The following is a 20695-nucleotide window of genomic DNA, read 5'->3' on the forward strand; positions in this document are numbered from 1 at the left end:
GATTAAAAAACGGCAGCATGTATAAAAGATAGAAAATGTAGCAAGGACTATCCAAAAACGTACATAAATGAGACACAAGTGAGCAACAACGGCTATCCACTTTACCGTAGAAGAAATAATGGCCAGTTTCATGCTTTTTTGGATGGAAAGTTTGTTGCCACCAATCACCATATAGTACCTTACAACCCATATCTTTCTCATAAATATGCCGCCCATATCAACATTGAAATTTGCTCAACTACCCGTGCTATCAAATACCTTTGTAAGTACATCACAAAAGGGTCTGATAGAGCTCAGCTGGAAATCAGAAATGAAAGTACACAAGTCACTACAGATGCCCAAATATTACCACCAGCAATAGACAAAATATCAGAATACCAAAATAGCAGATATATTGGACCATGTGAAGCCGTATATCGCACTTTAGCTCTGCCCATCCATTTCTACTTTCCTATGGTTACAAGATTAAACATTCATTTGTCTGGTGAACAAATTGTAACTTTCCGAGAAGATATGTCCCCTGAACAGCTTCAATTAGCAAGAAATGCAGTTTCTGAAGGAACAATGCTGTTAGCTTTTTTTACCCTTTGCCTTAATAATGTTAGTGCACGTATTTATACATATCCTGAAGTATCTAAGCACTATACATAGAGTGCATATGAAAAAAAAATAGAAAAGACGAGTAAGTCCGGCTTTTAAAGATGTTATATCTCGCATATATATCACCAGCCCTTCAAACATGGAATTGTTCTGTATACAATTACTACTTCTCAAAGTCCCAGGTCCAACCAGCTTTGCTAATCTCAAGACTGTAAACAATGTCTAGTGCAAGACATTTCAAGAGATTGCTCTTGTTCTTTGACTATTAGTAAATGACAATTAATGGGACTTATTTCTTACAGAAGCTGACCATATATCATCTTTGACAGCAGTGGTAAGAGCATTGTTCTCTTATATACTTGCCAATTATTCTTCTGTGGATCCTGCTGCCATCTGGGAAAAGCATAAAAATCGAATGTTTGATGATTATTTTTTTTCAAATTCGACGTAATTTCTCTATTTGTGATGACTCACTTAGTGATGAACAGCAGCAAACAATTCTTCAAAGAGTTCTTAGTGATATCCAGCCATGTCTACAAGTAACGGGTCACAGTCTCTCTGAATTTCCAACTATGCTACAAACATATATAATGGAATTAGAGACGCTTTCAGCTCTCCAAGCCCTTAAGATAGTTGAGTCTAGATCATACAGTTCTGAAGAAGAGCAAGCCAAACTGGATGCAACAATTCCAATCTTCAATATAGAGCAAAAAACAGCATATGATCAGATTGTAGAAAGCTTTAGTATGTCAGCAAATGTAAAACAGCCAAGACTCTTCTTTGTAGACAGTCCAGATAGCACAGAAAAATCATTGCTTTTCAAAACATTACTCAACTATGTCAGAGCTCAAAATGAAATTGCCCTTCCTGTTGCAAGTTCTGGAATTGCGGCAATTCTTTTACCTGATAGAAAAATGACTCATAGCAGATTTAAGACCCCATTAAATGCTGATATAAATTCGACATGTAACATATCACTTAGAGCATCACAGTCAAATCTACTGCAAAACATATTGCTATTTCTCTGAAACAAGACTGTTATGTGCGGCAAATATAACTTTGAAGCTGTTAACAAATGTCTTCAAGATATCATAGGTGCTGTTGATGCTGAAAAGCAGAATGTTTCTTTTAGTGGCAAGGTTTTTGTTTTTGGCAGAGACTTCCGTCAAGTCCTCCCAGTTGTAAAGAAAGGTTCCAGATCTCAAACTGTAGATCAGAGTTGTTGTGAATAAGTATTGCTTACTGCTGAATCTGAGAGTAAGACTGAAGGATAAAATAATATCCTCAGCTATTCCAGTCAAACGGATCTCCCTTTATGATATTATCTAATACACAGATCATCATACACATAATTGATTATTTATTATTATCACCATAACATGGGATATACAAATAAATATACATTATATATATGGCATCATTATATTTCATCTACATATTTCTTTTATTATACAAATACTTAATTGAGAGACTACAACTACAACTATCTAATATTATGAAACATTACCCAAGTATCTGGGTCGGAATACTAAAATATTACCAATAGCATAAATGCTCTTCTTTACCAAAACTCTTGGACTGATCTGACTGGAGAAGTGTCATATCAATTGGTCTTTCCGGATCTTTCCAGAAGAACAATACTCCTGGAAGATGACTCATCGTGATAAAGATTACTTAAGCACACACTGAATTATAAATTAGAAAAACACATAAATATCAGTAGATAGTTTTGTATAGAAAAACAATCAAATTTTATTATTTTTTACTTTTCTATTGAAATAAATAACCTACACAAGTTCTCACAAATTCTTTCATCTATATTGTATTTTGCTTTATTTTTTCCCCACAAAAATTCATATTTAATAAAAGAGTACTGTAGTTATATAAGTATTTTTATTGATTTATGTATGCAATGTATGTATTGTACACAACATAAAAAAGACATCATATCTTGTTATTTGAAAATATTATTTTTTATTCTTACAACTAAATGTTAATGACTTTAAAAAAGGGTGTGTTTTTATTTTTTCTGGGAAATTGGAATAATCTAAAGATGGGGACAGAAATATGCTTATAATGATGGGGACAAGGGTGTGCTTATAAAGGATGGGGATGGGGGGTTCTTCAAGACAGGTTATAGCTGGGTCTCGGATCAGCAGTCATCTTAAATTGTGCAGTGCAGTTACTCCCCATCCCTATAGCCAAAAACCCTCCATCCTCCAAGATTGCTGATATTGGTTGCCGCAATTGGTCACATACTCTATCAAGAAGAAACTGAGTTTTTCGTTCAATGCAGAGTATCTATCCTAATTTTTTCTCTCTATGCACCAATTCTAGTTTATAGTCTGTTAGCCTCGATCATTAAAACAAATATCTTCTAATAATGTATAACCAATGTTTAATACTTACTTTCTATTTCTCTTGCTTAGTGGTATAGTTCTTGATTATGCTAATATGTCAAGCTTCCATACTTTTTACCATAATTGCTTAGTTTATGTGGTACATAGCAGTGCTGATATCAATTATTTACTGAAGGTATTCATTGTTTATATAAGAGAAGCTGTTGTTTTGATTGTTTATATTGAGTTCTGTTGATAAAAACTTATATCAAAATATAAACTTAACTAAAAACATTTTCAGTAGGTTAATTTATTGATATCTTAAATTTATTATTATTGGTTAGAAATATATTAACAATCTTTATACATTCAGAATTTTCAAATATTTTTTAAAATATTGGGTATTATACTGACTGTCACTATAAGAAAAAACATAATTTGAAACACAGCCCTTACAACTTCTGTTTGGCCAATAGAAATGTAGTATTTAACCATTAGTGTCACATATTTAAACAAGTAGAGAGTATATATTTTTAGATTTTTAAACCTTATTTAAATAATTCTTGCCTATTATATTATTATGCTAAACTCTTTAGAGAGAATACTAATAAATTATTTATTGACTTAAAACAAATTATTTATTGGTCTAAAATTTGCATTATGTATGACAAAATATGTCTTATATTTGAAAAAAAAATTATGGATTGAAACAACAGAAAAATAATGAAAAAAGTAAAAAAAGAAGTATCTGCTTTATACTTATTATATTTATAAATTTACAACATCTATTTCTGCTCTAGAAGATTATTAGATTTATAACATACACTATGTAAAAAAAAGTGGTTTTTTTGTTGGTATTTTAAGTGGTATTTTAAGTGGTATTTTAGGAGGTGATTTTGGTAAAACCATCAAAAATACCACTTTCTTTTTTGGAATAATATTTAGATCTCCGTTGACTAATGAATATTAGGTTTTATTCATATCCTGAGACTTAAATTTATATATTATTCTTATTATTCTATTGGTAGAAAGAAAATAAGAAAGAGCTTTCTTATTGGTATAGATGGAAAAAAAGAATCTTTGTATTGTCACTAATAAAATACTTTTGCTATACTGCTACTTTTAATTGGATAATATAAACTTTATTGCAGTATGCATATTGATAGTATTGGTCATTTAAACAAAAGCATTCTCTCAATTGATTCTTAAATATATATATTCTGATTCATTCACAGTTTTAATTGGGTAAAAAAGCTTTATTTCATTGAAGATTATTATTTAAAAATATTTTTATTGGTTGTTATAATAGAAATAATCTTTTATTCATGAATCGTACTAGCTAAAATTCCTTCAGATTATTACATATTTTCACATTAATTACACAATTTATTGTACCTATCAGATATGAACTTACCAGAAGATTCTCGCTTCATACGCTCTCTCTAGAGCTAGCTAACCTTTGTAAGTGATGCCCAGTTTCTGTGGCATCTGGTGAAATCAATTCCATTGTCTCTGAGTATGATAGAATGATTGATACACAGCCTGTTTTTATCTTCTTGAGGAAGTAATGACCAGCTGGGGCTTGTTCCAAGATCCTAAACAGATGGAAGAGCTGCTAATTAATCACATATAATCTTGGTACATGTGTTAACAATCTTTTTGATTTTCTTGGTTAGCTCAATCCCAAGATCATGTTTTATTATCATATATATGTTTTGTACTAATATTATTAATGTTTGACACTAGTCTTGGAATGATGCCAGTAGGAGTCTATTATATTTGATATTAATTAATAGGACTTTAATTATTATGGTATTTGCTTATATTGCTAGATGTTGCAATAGTTCTGTTTGGGAATTCACAGTCTTTAAATACATTGTAAAGATTTGTCATTTGAAGCTGTATTGTATCTTGTTTTTTTCTAATGCTTCTTGATGATCTAGCAATGCTTTTTGACCTCTCTTTAAAGAAATAAGTGCAGCTTGTATTCCTTGAAGCAACTGCATAACTGTATTTTCTGTACTGTTCATAATTGTAAAAAAAAAATTAGTTACTTATTTGTTATAGAAAAAGAAAGAAAGAGAAAAAAATTTATCAGAAACTATTATTAGTTTCAAATTATTTGTACAAATCTATTGCTTTCCTTATGAAGAATTATTGATCTAGTAACTTCACTGATGACATACAGATACTTCTTTAAGATCCCGAGTATATATTCAAAATAGATATAACAGCATTGTCTTGATATAATTAAATATAAAGCTATACATTCAGAAAGTAACTAATTCTATTCTTACTTATATAATAAAGTTTTTTTTACCTACTTTAAACATGTCTAAAATCACAAAAGCCCCTTGTCAGCAATGCTGAATTTGCAAGTCGATTTTTAATAACAGTTGAACATATAAAAGCTGCCTAGAAAGGTGTATTGCAAATAGTGCACACTTGCTTGTAAATGTCAAAGTTTCTCAAGCGGTTTCTTTTCCTGATCAAAGCTAGTCTACATCAGCAATGGTTCCTAACTTGGTCTTTGGGTAAGCTTATGAAAAGCAAAAACACAAGAAGATAGGCAATATGTTAATCAGTTATATTATTTGATAAACAAATAGAGAAAACACTAATATGAGCAGTAATGAAAATATGGATATCATTAACAGAACTGAAGATGATGAGCCCATAATAAGATACATAAATATATATATCATAATAGTCATAGTTATTATTCTTTATCTTATTATACTACGATGTTGGCAAAGAATACAAGAATTTCATGGAAGAAATTGAAGATATCACATCCCTCGCTATTTTTTGATTTTAGCCAGCCTCTTCCTGTTCCCAGCAACAATGTTATAAATGAGTATTGACTACTGCTGTAATTGAGAATAAGTCTGAAGGAAATAATATAAGGCCTCAGCTATTCCAGTCAAAGGTGTCTACCAATTATTTTATTATTTAACACACAGATTTAGCATGCATGATAGTGATTATATTTCATATGATGATATCACCATAATATGGGATACATCAGTGGATTATTATAAGCATAATTATAACTCATAAACACATTTACTTTCGATGTTAATACTTCATTGGGACTACACACATTTATATAATTAATCATACATTAATTATCCCAAGATCACGTTGCTCTGATTAAGGCTCAGATAGAATTGATTATCTGACACCAGTCATATAATTTTCCCAATCCAAAATAATATGAATAGCAGTAGTAGTTCAGTGTAGAAACCTCGTCAAACTTTGATACAAAATCTTTTCTCAATAAAGAAAACCTACACAAGTTCTCACAAATCTTCAATTCTTCCTCTTAAAAACTTCTTCAACTTCAACCACCACAACAGACAATAATAAAAGGAATCTTGCGTTCATGCAGTTGATGCAGGAGCTCGGAATTTCTTGTTGAGCCCACAAAAAGATTGTAGAGCACTTCAACCAAATCCTTGATTATTCTAGCAATATTACGTACTTAGCATACAGTCTACACTTTGGAAACAAGCTTCTTGAGCACTTCTTGGGTATCAAAGCAGACAGATACACTATTTGCATAAGGGGTTGTATGCAATTCAACAACAAGAATGATATCGCATGTGTAAAATGTGGTGAAGCAAGATACAAAAATGGTCAAACTAACAAAAGTGACACCAGAGTTCCTGTGAGATCAATCATGCAGCTTCCTTTGTGCTTGGCTGACAATAAGACCAAGACTGAAGAGCTCTATCGTTATAACCACCAATCTATTCAAGACGGGCAGAAAGCAGATGTTATTGATGGTCATGTATACCAATCCATGAAGCATCTGTTTTCTGGTGAAAACAATATTGCGATTTCGTTGTCTATGGATGGGTTCAACCCACACAATGTACCTGGATCAGTAACCATTGTTCATGCAACTGTCTTGAACTTGAATTCAACGATCCATTATGAGAAAAACAGGATGCTCCAAATAGCAATGCTTCCTGGTTGCACTGGTCCCAGTGACATCTGGTCTTTTCTTGAGCCAATGCTGAAAGATCTCTGTTTGCTCCAGACAGAAGGCATGGAAGTAAAAACACTGACGACAATGATCAGGGCAAAGGTACATGTTCTCATGGCCACTGGCAATATTCCGGCTCTGGCAAAGCTGGCATGCCATGTTGGCCACACGAGTAAGAATGGCTGTCGTATTTGTCATGTAGTGGGCCAAACTCCTAAACATGGCCAGTACTTCCGCATGTTGCCTGGAACCCAGACGCACTCACTGGAGAGTTTCAGAAACTACAATCTGGCAAGCAGTGAAGACAGAAAGGGGCTCAATGGAAACATTCTCTGGCCCGTTTTTTTTCACGTTAGACGAGATGCATGGTCTGGGCCACAGCATCAGTAAACAGGTATGGGGACTTGTACGCGGAAATATGGAATCAAGCATCCTCTATGTCTTTCTCTTGCCACTCAAAGGGAGATTGGTGCTGCAATGGTAGCCGCAAAATGCACAATCCCTACATCATTGCATGGTGCCTGGAGAGACGTGACAAAGAATGCCGGTTTCTTTAGAGCTGTGGATTGGACAGACTTTTTACTCTTTGTTGTCCCCACGTTGGTTGCAGAGCGTGTCCAAGACTTGGTTGCCCGAAATGCATTACTTGGCCTTATTCAAACATGCAATTTACTCATGAGCTGGGAGTTATCAGCAGAGGATCAAACCTCAATAAGAAGATATGTTTAATGCCATATTTTATTTCATTTTTCATAGTAATTTACTTTTACCTTTTTTCTTAGTAATCTTGTAGAATGGAACTTATTTCTAGAGAGTCTTCTTTCTACAGCAGATATTGACATTGGCGTGTTCACAATTAACCAGCACATTATTCAGCATTATCCTCAGATGATTGATCTATTTGGCCCACCAAGAGCATATAGCACATGATCCGTGAAAAGAGCCATTGGTGAGTACTCCAGGTCTATCAAGAGTAACTCCCAAGTCAGTGCCAATGCTGGAAACATCACGATCAGACTGGCGCAATCCCGGTGTGTAGTGGAACTGACAACCATTGAAAACACAAAAACTTCACCAGCTAACCTTCTAGTTTACAGTGCATATACCAATGGGTGGCCTGTTACAGAAGGAGGTGATCCTGCCAATGCTGAGTGTGAGATTGAGTTCTGGGGGCCTTTGAAGAATTTAACAATTTTCGATAGCTTTGAAGATAGATCTCATCTTTTATTGCTTCTTAAAACGTTTTATGATTTGAAGGGAGAAGAATGTAGTATGCTTGAGCCTTCCATAAAGACAAGCCACAAGGCCTATCTTAATGGTTGTGTTATTGACACTGCATTCAACCAAAGTTCTACAACAGAGGCATGTCATATTCATGTGCAGCTACAAGTGGACATGAACTCCAGAAGATCCTGCTCTTACCGTCCAGGATATAAGAATTCCTTTGGAAAGGTGGTTATATTCTTCCAACATGTACACAACTCAAAGAGATGGCCACTAGCTCTCATAACTATATGTAGTGTGCATTTGAAAAATGGATTGCCTATTACATCTGTAGTAAAGCCAAAGACTATAGTGATTCATGCCAGTGACATTGTAGAGTTGGTTGGCTTGGTGCCATCAAATGTCAATGGTAGCCATTACATCATTTGGCCTAGCCTTAAACGTAGTCCAAAATTGACACTTGGTGCCTTAAGTGATATATAATTTGTTTTTTTTGTAATAAACTTTTCTTTTTTCAAATTGTCTTAACAAATTTTATCCAAGCAGCAAAAAGTTTAGATATTTTCTTTTTTTTATTTCTGACATTCAATATTTCTTAATCCCAATCTATATTTACCAAAAATGTAAAATGTTTAATTAAAATGAACATTTGTGAATAACGCTAATCGTAAATACTTTTCTGCAAGTCACGCAGATTCAGCCAATAGTATCTTGTATTTCTTCAAAAAAAAGAGCACAATATTTGAGAAAAAAGGAAAAAACATAGGGGGGGGGGATATTTTGTGCTGAAAATACCAAAAGTACCTTACTTTTTTAATTATTTTTAAGTACAAACTAAATTTTTATTTTTTATGTCTAGTGAATAATTTTCACAAGGCAATTTTTATACATTTGATTTTATAGTTTATATAAGTCTTTTATATTAAAGAAGAGAGTAGAAATTTGATGTTTATTGAGAAAAAAATAAATTGAAAGAGAAGTCTTATAATCTATGACTTTAGGTCTGCTTTCGCAACCCATTAGTTGAGTTAACAACAGAGTTTACCTTCTTCATAAGGTCCAACAAGACTTCTTTTTGCTCAAAGGTTTTGGAAGAGGTATACACCTGCTTCCAAATTCTCTCCAAACTTTTATTCATAAGCAGAAGATTTGCTTTCTGCTCATCTTCGCTCATTTGGTTTTCCAACAAGGCAATATTATCTTCTGAAATAATATTGCCATTGTTTTCACTAAGACCAAACAACGCAGCTGAATCCAGTACGACATTTTGTCTTACTGTCACTGGCAGGTCAAAAACTCAAGAGACCAAGAAGATATGTTTGCACAATCTAGCAGAGTCTGGGCAAGAGCAATCATGTAAGTGGGTTGTGAACTTGATAAAGTATACCAGTTCATAACCCTCTCCAAAAGATTTGCAAGAATACATCTAAAATAACAATATTAATTATAAATTATACATTATATAAACAAATGTTTTATATAATATTATCTTGTATGCTTGCAATTCTTGCAGTTCAACTTCTTCAACCAGACCATTTGCTCTTTTGATAGCAATAACACTGGCCTTTCTCTTTCGTTCTGTGTCCGCCACACTAAGCCTGATGCTCTTAATATCAAAATAGGTCTCAAGAGTATCCTGACGGTAATCTCTCTCAGCTAACTGAGAAAGTATATATACAATCTTGTCAATTCTACAGTCACGAGACCGGCCTAAATAAAAGGACTTTAGTTGGTTATGATAAGACTCTATCAAATTGTTTGTATGACATATAGTATCCTACAAAAATAATTATAAATTAGTTTTTATAACCAGACAAAAAAACAATATTGAATATACCTGTCTCCATGTCTTAACCCAACTTTTTTTCTTTGGTTCCCATGTAACTTCCATATAAGACATTAAGACAGGAAACTGCATGCCATAGTCTAATCTGAACTTTTGCCAATGAGCATTGTAGTCGGCTTCATTATTGCTATGTATTATCAAGTTCAATGCAGCACGAATGTTGGCCCGGACATTCTTGGTCTCAAGGTGGGAGTTGGGGATTGTCACCTAATAATATTACTAGTTAATATAGGTTCAATGTTTTAAGTAAAATACATTAATAAAATTACCTTCTTGACATGACTTTCCCAAGCACGTTTGATATGCCAATGGCACAAAAGAATTTGAACTGAAGGTCCAAATGTATCCCGGATAGCCTTCTGCTCTATTGGGCTACAGTCAATCATGATCCGTTTGACCTTCAAGCTATTGGTGTCTTTCAACCAGTTCAACCATCTTGCAATGGTATAACTACATTTGATGCTGATAACAAAGAAAGCAACTGGAACTCCCTTGTTAGTTACAGGGCTGTATACGATCACAGACATCAAATAACAGTCCTTGCTGTCAAGGAAAGACTTGCAGGTTTTGTGGGTTGAGTCAAGATATCACTCCTCTGCATTTTCTAAAAACTAATGATAAAATAAATTAAAGTGATAAATAGTATATTCTTTTTGATATATATTTAAATATTTGACTATATATATATGTAATACTTGTAGTTACCTTCTTCTGCCAAGGGGAGACCCAGCTTACAAGAAGAGGCCCAACAGAATTATATGTGTTAATCATAGTTTGGTAGCCCTTTTCTTGAAGGAAAGCAATCCATCTTTCAGTACCTATCTCATCTTTGTAGTGCTTTCTAGCACTGTTATTGATTCTAGCTACAATTGCATTATGAACATCTTTATACTGTATCATCATTGCAGAAGGAATAGATGTCATTGACATAGAGTTCTCCATCTAATTAAAGACATTATAATTAAAAATATATAATAAAATCTTATTTTAACGTCACTATATATTAATAAAATACCTCTTCTAGTTTTACATCTTCTAGTCTTAGAAGTCCCTTAATGGCTTTCCAGTCAAGGTTTTTCTCAACGTGTTCATTGATCCAGATACGGGCTTCTTCAGAGAGCCGAGAGCAAGAGATATCAGAAAGCTCAAGAGGATTGTGGTTATTATGCCTCCAGTTGTAAACTACTGTTACTTTACTGCCATTAAAGAACTTAACAACTAAAGCAGCCAAGCATCCCACCTTGATGCTGTTACCCATGGTATTTCTACGCTTGACAACAGGGAGCTCATCATTTTCAACTGCTTGCTTCTTTGAACTCTCTGCCTTTGTGCCAGAATGATCGCATTTAATATACTGAGTTACATTGATCAGATTGGGATCGATCAAAGCACCAACAGAAACGTTTCTCTTCAACTTGTTGCTGTTTTGAACGACCCAGTTGGCATGGCAAGCTGGGTTGTTTGTGAAACACAGCTGGTACTCTTCTTCAGCTTCAAAGACAAATTCTTCTGTCCCATTTTCATACGTAGGCATAAAATGGTAGATGGTTGAGATGCGAGGGTCAAAAGTGATATCATTCATTATTATAGTATTGATAAACAAATCAGTAACAAAAACGCGTAAAAAATTCTACACAATAAAACAAATTCCATTTTTTTTGGAAGGATTTGTGACTTGCAGAAAAGTATTTACAATTAGCATGGCCACCAGTTGGTTTTTGTAGGAGTCTTTGTCCCTGGACTCTGCGGACTTAGACTTTATGCTTGGCCTGTTTGGCATCTATGCCCTTCTTGGCTTGCGTAGCATATGAAGTCTGGGTGGGTGTGGCAGTGCTACCTGTAGTGATATTACTGCTTTTTTTGTTGTTGTTGTTGCTGTTGTCAGTGATGGGGTTGCAGTTGGCGCATCAGATGCAATTGTTGCTGCTGTCATCATTCATCAGGGTTTTTGGAGCATGCTTAGATGCTATCAGCAAGTCTTTACCAGTGGGTGCAAAGGTTGCTCTGGTAGTGCTGGCGTCGTGCTTGGCAAGTAAGCTATTAAGCTTTTCCATTACTGACTGGTAGTCAGTGGCCAGTTTTTCCAACTTTCTGGTTAAGTCAGCAACGGTAGCCTTAAAGGTGGCGCGTTCCTGTTAATCTTCTGTGAGAGTCATAGCTTCGTCCCTGTTGTAGGTGAAGCCACCCTCAACCAAGTTTGCACAGTTCTTGTTGATCATGCTTCACGTGCTGACTGCTCTTTTCTGCTTCTGGATAGCAAAAGTCTGGACTTTATTTCTTTTTGCCAGGATTCGGGGTTCAGGTAGCAAGTTGGTCTCCAGGGATGTTGCAGGTGTCGATTTCTGTAGCAGTAAACTTAAAGATTGTGTACAATATGCTTTGTTCTTGGGCCCATGGCACGGTTTCTAAGCGTATTAAGGCCATTTGTATGTTGTTGAACAGGTTGTTCTGGTGTGTTAGTGAATGGTTTGTGATGGGAGGGTTATTTTCAGTTAATTCTGCGTTTGGCACCAACTTTGTGTGTCTGTATTCTTTATGCAAAAGAGATATTTGGTAATAAGGGTGGACAGGTGAGAGGTGAAAATATTTTTTATTGTGGGTTTGTCTAAGCCTTGCGCATTTTAGCATCGTGGCGACCCAAGAGAACTGCAGCAGAAGAAATAAGAGAAAAAACAGAAATATGACTGATAAAACTAGCTAAGAGGAAGAGAAAGAATAATACAGGTTAAAATAAGAGAGACAGAGAGGAGGGGAGAAGACAGGACAAGGAGAGAAGACTATAAGCAAGCTTATTTATCCTATAACCATGGCAGTAGCAGTGTCAATGGCACTGGCTTGGGGGCCAGATGGAAGGTTTTGATCTTCCAGATACTGCTCAAGGCAGACTAAAGGGAGGCGAATAGAGCTACTTTCCACTGTACAAAAGTGCCTCATGACACTTTTGTCCAGTGGGGCAGGGAGGCAAAGACAGAGAGCAAGAAGATGTTGGTGGTGTAGCTTGTATGCAAGCTGTTGGCAGTCCTGCACGGGTTTGTGGGCATGTGCCAGGTCAGCAATGATCTGATGGTCCAAGGGATCAAAATCTGTCTTCATAGACACGCCAATGTCTGCGAAGAGCTGGGTAATCTTGTCCTTGAAGTCGTTATGCACAGAGGGAGAGAGTGCTGCATTCTGGGAACGCAATATCCAAGACACAGGACTGTTGGATCTTGAATGTTTTCAAGAGCTTTCATACTTGGGAGTACTTGAGGTGGTGGTGGCAGGGCAGGTATACAAATGCATATGCAGATGGTCCACTTTCAGGTTGCAGGGCATGGGTAGCTTGAGCAGTGGTGAGCTTGGTCTGGCTGGATCTCTTTCCTATTGCCTTCTTGGCAGCAGCCAAAAATGTGGTGGGTGAGGGTGTGGAGATGGTGACAGGACCATGGGCAGAGGTTTCAGCTAAGAAATTCTCAACAGGAGCAATCTCTGTAGGTGGGAGAGTGGTAGTAGTGAAGGTTGAAGCACCAGGTACTTGTACCTGAAGCTGTAGTTGGTTGTGTAGGAACTCTACATGCTCATTTGCAATGCAGAGCTCCTCAGTAAGAGTGCTGTTCTGTTCTTGAAGTGCAATTGAGTGTTCTACAATTATATCTATCTTGCTAAGCAGAGTTTTGTGCAGTTCTTCGTGTATGGCTGCGCATGCAAGTGCCTTGTCCAAAATGGCTTTTAGCTGAGCGTTTTTGGGGCTGCAAAACGTTTGGTCAGGTGACGATTTTGCCAGCCTAGACTGTCAAGAAGGAACTGTCTTGAAGATGTTTGTGTTGGTGGATTCTTTTGGACTCATGGCAACTTGATAAAACAGAGGTTACTTAGGTCAGCAAAGTTAATGGGACAGGGATGGGACTGGATGTGTGGTTGATTAGTTGTTTTTAAGTAATGGGGTTTTTTAAGCAAAAATTAGCTTATGCAAAAGAGTTAATGATAGTGGACAATAATTAGGGTGAACAATAGGAATTTTTTAGAAAATTCGCTTCTTCTTTGAGTAAATGTATTTGTTAAAAAAATAAAACTCAGAAATTTGGAATTTTTTAAAAGGATCCACTTTTTTGTGGATTTTTTTTATAAAAAAAAGAATTTTTTTACCAAAAAAGAGATGATGAAGTTGTCGTGACTGAGAGTCACAGATGCACTACTTGCAGTAGTACAGGACTACTACAAGAAGATATATACTAGTGCATAAAATACTCTCTCTCTTCATCATCCTGTCTGCATCAATATCTGTAGTCTTTTCATATAAAATAACTTCATATTCTCGTCAATAAACATCATCTTTCACAAGCTCAACACTTCTTCCTCTTACTTCTTTTACTCCGTTTCCTAAAACGGATATTATCACATCTTAAAGACTGCTGATCATTACATGGTGGAGAAGCTACTTTTCTTCTGCCTCTGCTCTACCACCCCCCTCGTCTAAATATTTTCTTGTCTTTTCCACCCCCATGTCCACTGACAGCATTCACAACCCTTCTTGTTGGGTCAGCCAGGTTAACAGCCAGGATCCTCTTCTGGACTACTCAACCATTACGGTGCCCCCTCTCTCAGGCATCATGCCTCCAAGCATGTCTTCTGCAGACATGCTCACTGCCCTTTACTTGGCCTCTGCAGCTAAATCACTCTTGGTTCCCACCTACAAACCTTCCATGTACATCAATTCGTGGTTGCACCAATACTGCACTGAGGCAACATTGGCTGGAGTTCCCACTGACCTCCTGGGCAAGTTTCTCTGCCATTACCTACCACCCAACATTGCTGAGTGGATCTGCACCTTTGGTTGTCGTAACAACTGGGAGGAGCTCCATAACCTGCTAATCAGCACGTATGGTCTAGACCTGGACATTGAGAAGGCTCAACGACGTCAGACACTCCAGGCCACTACCCAGAGAAACCTATCCATCTGGCTGTTTCAAGTCAAATTTGCTACCTTGGTAAATGACATGCCGAATTCTGGCTGCCTATCCAACCGCACCATCCTGAACATCTTCCTCAAAAACATCAAGCCACCCCTTTGTCAATTGATCGAACCCACACTGAACAGCATGGATGACTGGGAAACTGTCTATGAGAAGGCTGTAATGCACGAGGACTGCATTGGTGACTTGGCACCCCCACGCGCTCGCAACTTCCATTGCCAATTTGAGCCCATGGATTGTTCTGCCGCGATTGCCTCTCCTCAACGGCCCAAGCAACATAGTCTTAACGATGGAGTCCCATGTCTATGGGGACCAGACGGGAGACCCATCTGTGGTTACTGCAAAGGGGCCCATTGGAACAAGGACTGCCCTGGGGTTTCTCACTCTGCTGCCATCACATATCAACCTGCTATAGTCAAAGAAGAGTCCCCTCTGGCTGCCGCCATCATGCCTGCTTGGTTGGTCACTACTGGCTCCTCTCAGCCCACAACGTCAGCAGGGCCTTCAGTACCATATGTCATACAGAACAAGGCTTTGTCTGTGCTTGTAGACACAGGATCCACCATCACTGCAATCCGTGCCTCTGCGTTGGAAGGCATAGTCACCAAGGTTGATTGTGATCAGTCCATTGTATTCAACACTGCTGCTGGAGCTATGGCACACTCTCATGGAACCGTCTCCCTTCCAGTCACTCTCCTTGGGCGCCCTCTGGAACTTACCTTCTAAGTGGTGGACCGACTGGCTCACGATATCATCTTGGGATACCCCGACTTGAAGCATCTGTCAGCAGTGATTGATACCTCTGCAGACAGTATCAAGTTCGACATGTATAATACCATTACCTGGCCTACCACACAAGCTCTATCAGCCATACAAGCAACTGGACACGTCTGCTTGCCAGCCATGTCCCACTGCTATCACATGGTCCAAGGCCCCATCAACAAGTTGGTGTACATAGAAACCAGCCCCGAGTTGTTCTCGTCCTGTCTCTGCTCCATTGCTGCTGGACTAGTCCAATTCGATTCACAAGGCATGGTCACAGTTAAGGTTGCCAAACTAGGTACTTCAGAGGTCCAAGTTCAATCCGGTTGCCAGTTAGGCACTTCAGAGGATATGGAAAGTATTAATTTGACCTCTACTATAAAGGACAGTTATAACACTTCTTCTCTGCCTGCTCTTAGCCCTGTTCTGTTTATTATTACCAACCTTCCTATGGACAAGACCCTGCCTGAAGACCAGAAGACTGACATCATGAACTTGCTCAACAAGTTCTGCACCATGTTTGTGGCAAAGACTCACACTGTTACTACCCAAGTGCAACACCATATCAACACAGGCCATCACTCACCAATCTCAGAGCCCCCACACAGGGCATCAGTGGTTGAGAACAACAAGATCGGTGCACTGATTGACGAGATGTTGCGCAATGGCATCATAGCCCCTTCACACTCGCCTTGGAGTCCCCCTGTTGTCATCGTCATGAAGAAGAATGGCTCACCCTGGTTCTGCGTGGACTACAGGCGCCTCAACAGCATTACTACGTGAGATGTGTACCCCCTATCTAGGATCGATGACACTCTACACTCCTTGGGGAACTTGGCAATATTCTCAATCTTAGATCTCATGGCCTCGTACTGGCAGATCGAACTCAACAAGGAGTCATGGCCACAATCAGCTTTCATCTGCCGCAAGGGACTGTTCGAGTTTGTCTGCATGCCATATGGGCTCTCCAATGCTCCAGCAACCATGCAATGCCTGATGGATGCCATCCTTGCGGGCCTGAAGTGGCAGCTGTGTCTCATGTACTTGGACGATATCATTGACTTCTCTCCAACCTTTGCCCAGCATCTGCAAGACTTGGACACCATGTTCACCAGATTGCAGAAGGCTTTGCTAACTGTCAACCTGCGCAAGTGTCGTTTTGTGTGCACTGAGGTCAAGTACCTGGGATATCTGATTACACCGTCTGGCCTGAAAACCGACCCTGATAAAATCAAAGCGGTTGCATCCTTCCCAGTTCCTAGCAACGTCAATTCATTGCGCTCCTTCCTTGGCCTCTGTGAGTACTATCGGTGTTTCATACCCCAGTTCTCTCAACTCACTGCACCCCTTAACGCCATACTTGCCAAAGACGCCACCTGGGTTTGGTCCTCACATCATGCACAAGCCATAGACCTATTGCAGTCAGCCCTGCTCATAGCACTTGTCCTCCGATTCCTGGATTTCAGCCAACCCTTTGAGCTACATACAGATGGCACATATACAGCAGGGATTGGTGTCATACTTTCCCAATGCGAAGACCCATCCAAACAACCCCATGCTATCTCATTCGCCTCTCGTTCTCTGAGCCCAGCTGAACGAAACTATGGCGTAACAGAGATAGAGACCCTTGCCATTGTGTGGGGGATCAAGAAGTTCACACATTATCTGACAGGAACGCAGTTCACTGTAGTAACAGACCATCAAGCATTACAATTTCCGCTCAAAACCTCAGACCTGCGTGGTCAGCTGGCTTGTTGGGCTCTCCTTTTGCAATCCCACTTGTTCAACATCGTATATCAACCAGGCAAGAACAACTTGGGACCAGATACACTCTCCCAATACCCTTCCATCAACACCATCGGCCTTGATGAGTTGGTCACGGCACAAGCCACCAACGTGGAATGTCAAGCCATACTCAGCAAACCAGTCTTAGCTGACACATTCACCATCTCTCTTGGTTTGTTGCTTCATGGTTCGCAACCAGTATTGCCCCAGTCTCTCCGCAAGGACGTCTTCACCCTTCTACACTGGATACCCATGGCTGAACACCTGGGCCTTTCAAAAACTTTACAAAGGTTCCAACATCTCTTCTGGTTTCCAGACCTTTGCAGCTGGGTCACGCAGAAGGTATTGACCTGTGGCGTTTGTCAAGAAACCAAGTCACCTCGCCATACATTGGGTTACACTCAGTTGGTAGCCACTACACCTGCACAGGTCCCTTTTGATGACATTGCAGTAGACGCGTTTGGTCCACTACCACTCAGTATTTAAGAGCACCAATATATTCTGGTAGTTCAATGCCTCTTTTCTCAATACGTGGTCATGGCTCCCATTACAAACCTCCACGAGTCCACCGTAGTAGCTGTTCTAGCCTCCAGAGTCTTCTCAGAGCATGGAGTCCCCAGAGTCATACAGTCTGACAATGGTCAACCATTCTCCTCAGGGCTCCTCAAGACACTAGCGGCACAGTTGGATATCCAACAGAGGTTTGCGCCAGCATATCATCCACAATCCAATGGACTAGTCAAAAGGTTCATGTCAACTCTCTGCAACATGATTGTAGCCTTCCTGGACCAGGCGTCTGCTCATGCCACTTGGGACCACCACCTGGAACTCTTCCAGCTTGTGTACAATTCCTCTGTACACTCAGCTACGAGTTTCACTCCGTTCTCCCTGGTCCATGGGCATGAACCTCGAACTCCAGTGTCTCCCGATAGTGAGCCCCTAGGCCAGACAATGAACAGTTTTGCCACAACCATGCAAGCAACCTTGGCCACAGCCATTGAGATTGTCCACCTTCAAAATATTCAGACACACGCGGCCAATGCCATACAGTTCAATAAGCTCTGTGAGGCCGTAGACTTCCATGTTGGACAAGAAGTCCTAGTATTTACCTGACAGCTCTCTCAACCTGGCCAGTCCAGAAAACTCTCTCGGGCATGGAAGGGTTCTTATGAAATCGAAGCCATCAGTCATGACCAATATTCTCTAAGACTCTCTCCTACAAGCAATCATCGCGCACTCAATCAAGTCTATGCTCAACAAATTAAGGCGTACCACAGACCAGAAGTCCCTGTCTCGGCCATCGAGGACACCAGCCTCTAAACCCCCCAGATGTCGTGACTGAGAGTCACAGATGCACTACTTGCAGTAGTAAAGGTCTACTGCAAGAAGGTACATAGGAGTGCATAAAATACTCTCTCTCTTCATCATTCTGTCTGCATCAATATCTGTAGTCTTTTCATATAAAATAGCTTCATATTCTCATCAATAAACATCATCTTTGACAAGCTCAACTCTTCTTCCTCTTACTTCTTCTACTCCGTTTTCTAAAATGGATATTATCATATCTTAAAGACCGCTGTCTATTACAAAGTTCAAGGCGTTGCATCTCATAATTTTTTTTCAAAAATTTGCTAAAGATAACCGCTTTTTACCACTTTTTCATTTTTTTTGACTTTTTTTTCTGCAATGTTATTGGATTAGAAGGAATTAAAAAAATTAAATTTTTTCAAGAAAAATTCCTATTGTCTACCCTTAAAACTCTCTTTTGCATAAAGAATACAGAAACATAAAGTTGATGCCAAATGCTGAATTAACAGAAAATAATACCCTCATCCCAAACCATCTACCCACACATCAGAACAACCTGTCCAATGACATACCAACAGCCTCAATACGCTTAGAAACCATATCACGAGCCCAAGAACAAAGCGTGCCATACACGATCTTTAAGTTTGCTGCTACAGATCTCAAGACACCCACCACACCCCCGGAGGCCAACTCACAACCCAAACCCCGAATCCTGGCTAAACGAAATAAAGCCCAGACTCTAGCACTTCAGAAGCAGAAAAGAGCAGTCAGCACGCGTAGCATAATCAACAAGAACCATGCGAACTTGATCGAAGGTGTTTTCATCTACAACAAGGACAAAGCAACGACCCTAGCGGCCAGTCAACAGGAACGTGCTACCCTGGAGGCCATAATTGCAAACTTGACTGACAAGTTTGAAGAATTGGCAGCTAACTACCAATCCAAGCTGGAAAAGCTTGACGGGCTAATGGCTTTGCAAGCCGCTGGAGCTGCCAGAGCAGCCTTTGAGTCAACTGGTAAGGGCTCACTGATGGCATCAAAGCATGCCCCAAAAGCCTTGACGGTTGACAGCAACAGCAACATCTGCATCCGATGTGCTAACTGCAGCACCACCACCACCACCAACAGCAACAAAAACAACAACAGTAACAACAACAGTAACAACAACAATACCAACAAAAAGAGCAACACACAAAACAAGACAGGCAGCAACGCAGTAGCTGGCCAAATGTCATATGCCACACAAGCAAAGAAGGGCATAGATGCTAAGCAGGCCAAGCAGAAAGTCCAAGTCCGCAGAGTCCAGGGACAACGACTCCTCCAAAAACCCACTGGCCCATCTGAGTACAAATTTGTCTACCTCCCAGCCAAAAGATACGTTAAGTACCAGGAAATGCGAAAGATCCTCAGTTCCTTCAAGATCTCCACTTCCCACATCCTTGACATCCAATTCCCAGGCAGAGGGACAGTGACCCTCCTCATAAATGGGGAGTTCCGTGAAGAACTCATTGCACTGCTTGGAAAAGCCAAGGTTGTCCCACTGGGGAACTTTGACCCAACCGCAGCAGACGTGATCGCAGATACCAAGTTGAAGGAAAAGACCATCAAGGTTAGAGCAAAAAAAGCCCAGGACCTATTCGATGCACGCCTGGTCAAGGCAAGTCTCCGCATGGCAACATACCTTGGTCACAGTGTCATCTGCCATTTCTCGTCCAAAAAGGCTGTGGTAAAGATCTCGCAGACTGCAGTCTCTGACTACCTGGAGGGCCGAAAAACCACCAGCACCACTGCCTTTGTAGCCCCAACCAACGACATGGACGGCATAGAATCCACCAAAACGCCAATCACCACAACCCATGAATAGACTGTAGATCGGTTTATTTAACGA

At 39.2% G+C, this 20695-nt stretch overlaps 9 protein-coding genes across 9 annotated transcripts; 5 read left to right on the top strand and 4 right to left on the bottom strand.

The window, feature by feature from the left end:
* Positions 1-818: 818 nt before the first annotated feature.
* On the top strand, positions 819-1832 carry PHYBLDRAFT_64918 (hypothetical protein; the record flags this gene model as incomplete). Its single annotated transcript, XM_018441371.1, has 3 exons — positions 819-868; positions 1079-1566; positions 1666-1832. The coding sequence occupies 3 exons, from the start codon at positions 819-821 to the stop codon at positions 1830-1832; spliced, it is 705 nt and encodes a 234-aa protein (XP_018292005.1).
* A 5318-nt stretch (positions 1833-7150) lies between these two features.
* PHYBLDRAFT_168382 (hypothetical protein) lies at positions 7151-8637 on the top strand (the record flags this gene model as incomplete). The annotated part of the gene is made up of 3 exons (XM_018435858.1): positions 7151-7324; positions 7360-7653; positions 7903-8637. The coding sequence occupies 3 exons, from the start codon at positions 7151-7153 to the stop codon at positions 8635-8637; spliced, it is 1203 nt and encodes a 400-aa protein (XP_018292006.1).
* A 514-nt stretch (positions 8638-9151) lies between these two features.
* On the bottom strand, positions 9152-9549 carry PHYBLDRAFT_64920 (hypothetical protein; the record flags this gene model as incomplete). Its single annotated transcript, XM_018441372.1, has 2 exons — positions 9152-9450; positions 9480-9549. The coding sequence occupies 2 exons, from the start codon at positions 9547-9549 to the stop codon at positions 9152-9154; spliced, it is 369 nt and encodes a 122-aa protein (XP_018292007.1).
* A 1643-nt stretch (positions 9550-11192) lies between these two features.
* On the bottom strand, positions 11193-11582 carry PHYBLDRAFT_74211 (hypothetical protein; the record flags this gene model as incomplete). The annotated part of the gene is made up of 1 exon (XM_018443004.1): positions 11193-11582. A coding segment is annotated over one exon (390 nt), but the record flags the coding sequence as incomplete, so codon positions are not given.
* Positions 11583-11907: 325 nt separating this feature from the next.
* On the bottom strand, positions 11908-12219 carry PHYBLDRAFT_145432 (hypothetical protein; the record flags this gene model as incomplete). Its single annotated transcript, XM_018431437.1, has 2 exons — positions 11908-12132; positions 12193-12219. 2 exons carry the CDS (start codon positions 12217-12219, stop codon positions 11908-11910), a joined length of 252 nt encoding a protein of 83 aa, XP_018292009.1.
* A 79-nt stretch (positions 12220-12298) lies between these two features.
* PHYBLDRAFT_168384 (hypothetical protein) lies at positions 12299-14311 on the bottom strand (the record flags this gene model as incomplete). The annotated part of the gene is made up of 4 exons (XM_018435859.1): positions 12299-12646; positions 12806-13171; positions 13236-13764; positions 14286-14311. The coding sequence occupies 4 exons, from the start codon at positions 14309-14311 to the stop codon at positions 12299-12301; spliced, it is 1269 nt and encodes a 422-aa protein (XP_018292010.1).
* Positions 14312-14481: 170 nt separating this feature from the next.
* On the top strand, positions 14482-15678 carry PHYBLDRAFT_145434 (hypothetical protein; the record flags this gene model as incomplete). Its single annotated transcript, XM_018431438.1, has 1 exon — positions 14482-15678. One exon carries the CDS (start codon positions 14482-14484, stop codon positions 15676-15678), a length of 1197 nt encoding a protein of 398 aa, XP_018292011.1.
* Positions 15679-16311: 633 nt separating this feature from the next.
* PHYBLDRAFT_103098 (hypothetical protein) lies at positions 16312-16491 on the top strand (the record flags this gene model as incomplete). Its single annotated transcript, XM_018427754.1, has 1 exon — positions 16312-16491. A coding segment is annotated over one exon (180 nt), but the record flags the coding sequence as incomplete, so codon positions are not given.
* A 2803-nt stretch (positions 16492-19294) lies between these two features.
* On the top strand, positions 19295-20671 carry PHYBLDRAFT_168386 (hypothetical protein; the record flags this gene model as incomplete). Its single annotated transcript, XM_018435860.1, has 1 exon — positions 19295-20671. One exon carries the CDS (start codon positions 19295-19297, stop codon positions 20669-20671), a length of 1377 nt encoding a protein of 458 aa, XP_018292013.1.
* Positions 20672-20695: the final 24 nt, after the last annotated feature.

This window comes from Phycomyces blakesleeanus (genome assembly GCF_001638985.1).
Source record: "Phycomyces blakesleeanus NRRL 1555(-) unplaced genomic scaffold PHYBLscaffold_10, whole genome shotgun sequence".
Classification (NCBI taxonomy): domain Eukaryota; kingdom Fungi; phylum Mucoromycota; class Mucoromycetes; order Mucorales; family Phycomycetaceae; genus Phycomyces; species Phycomyces blakesleeanus.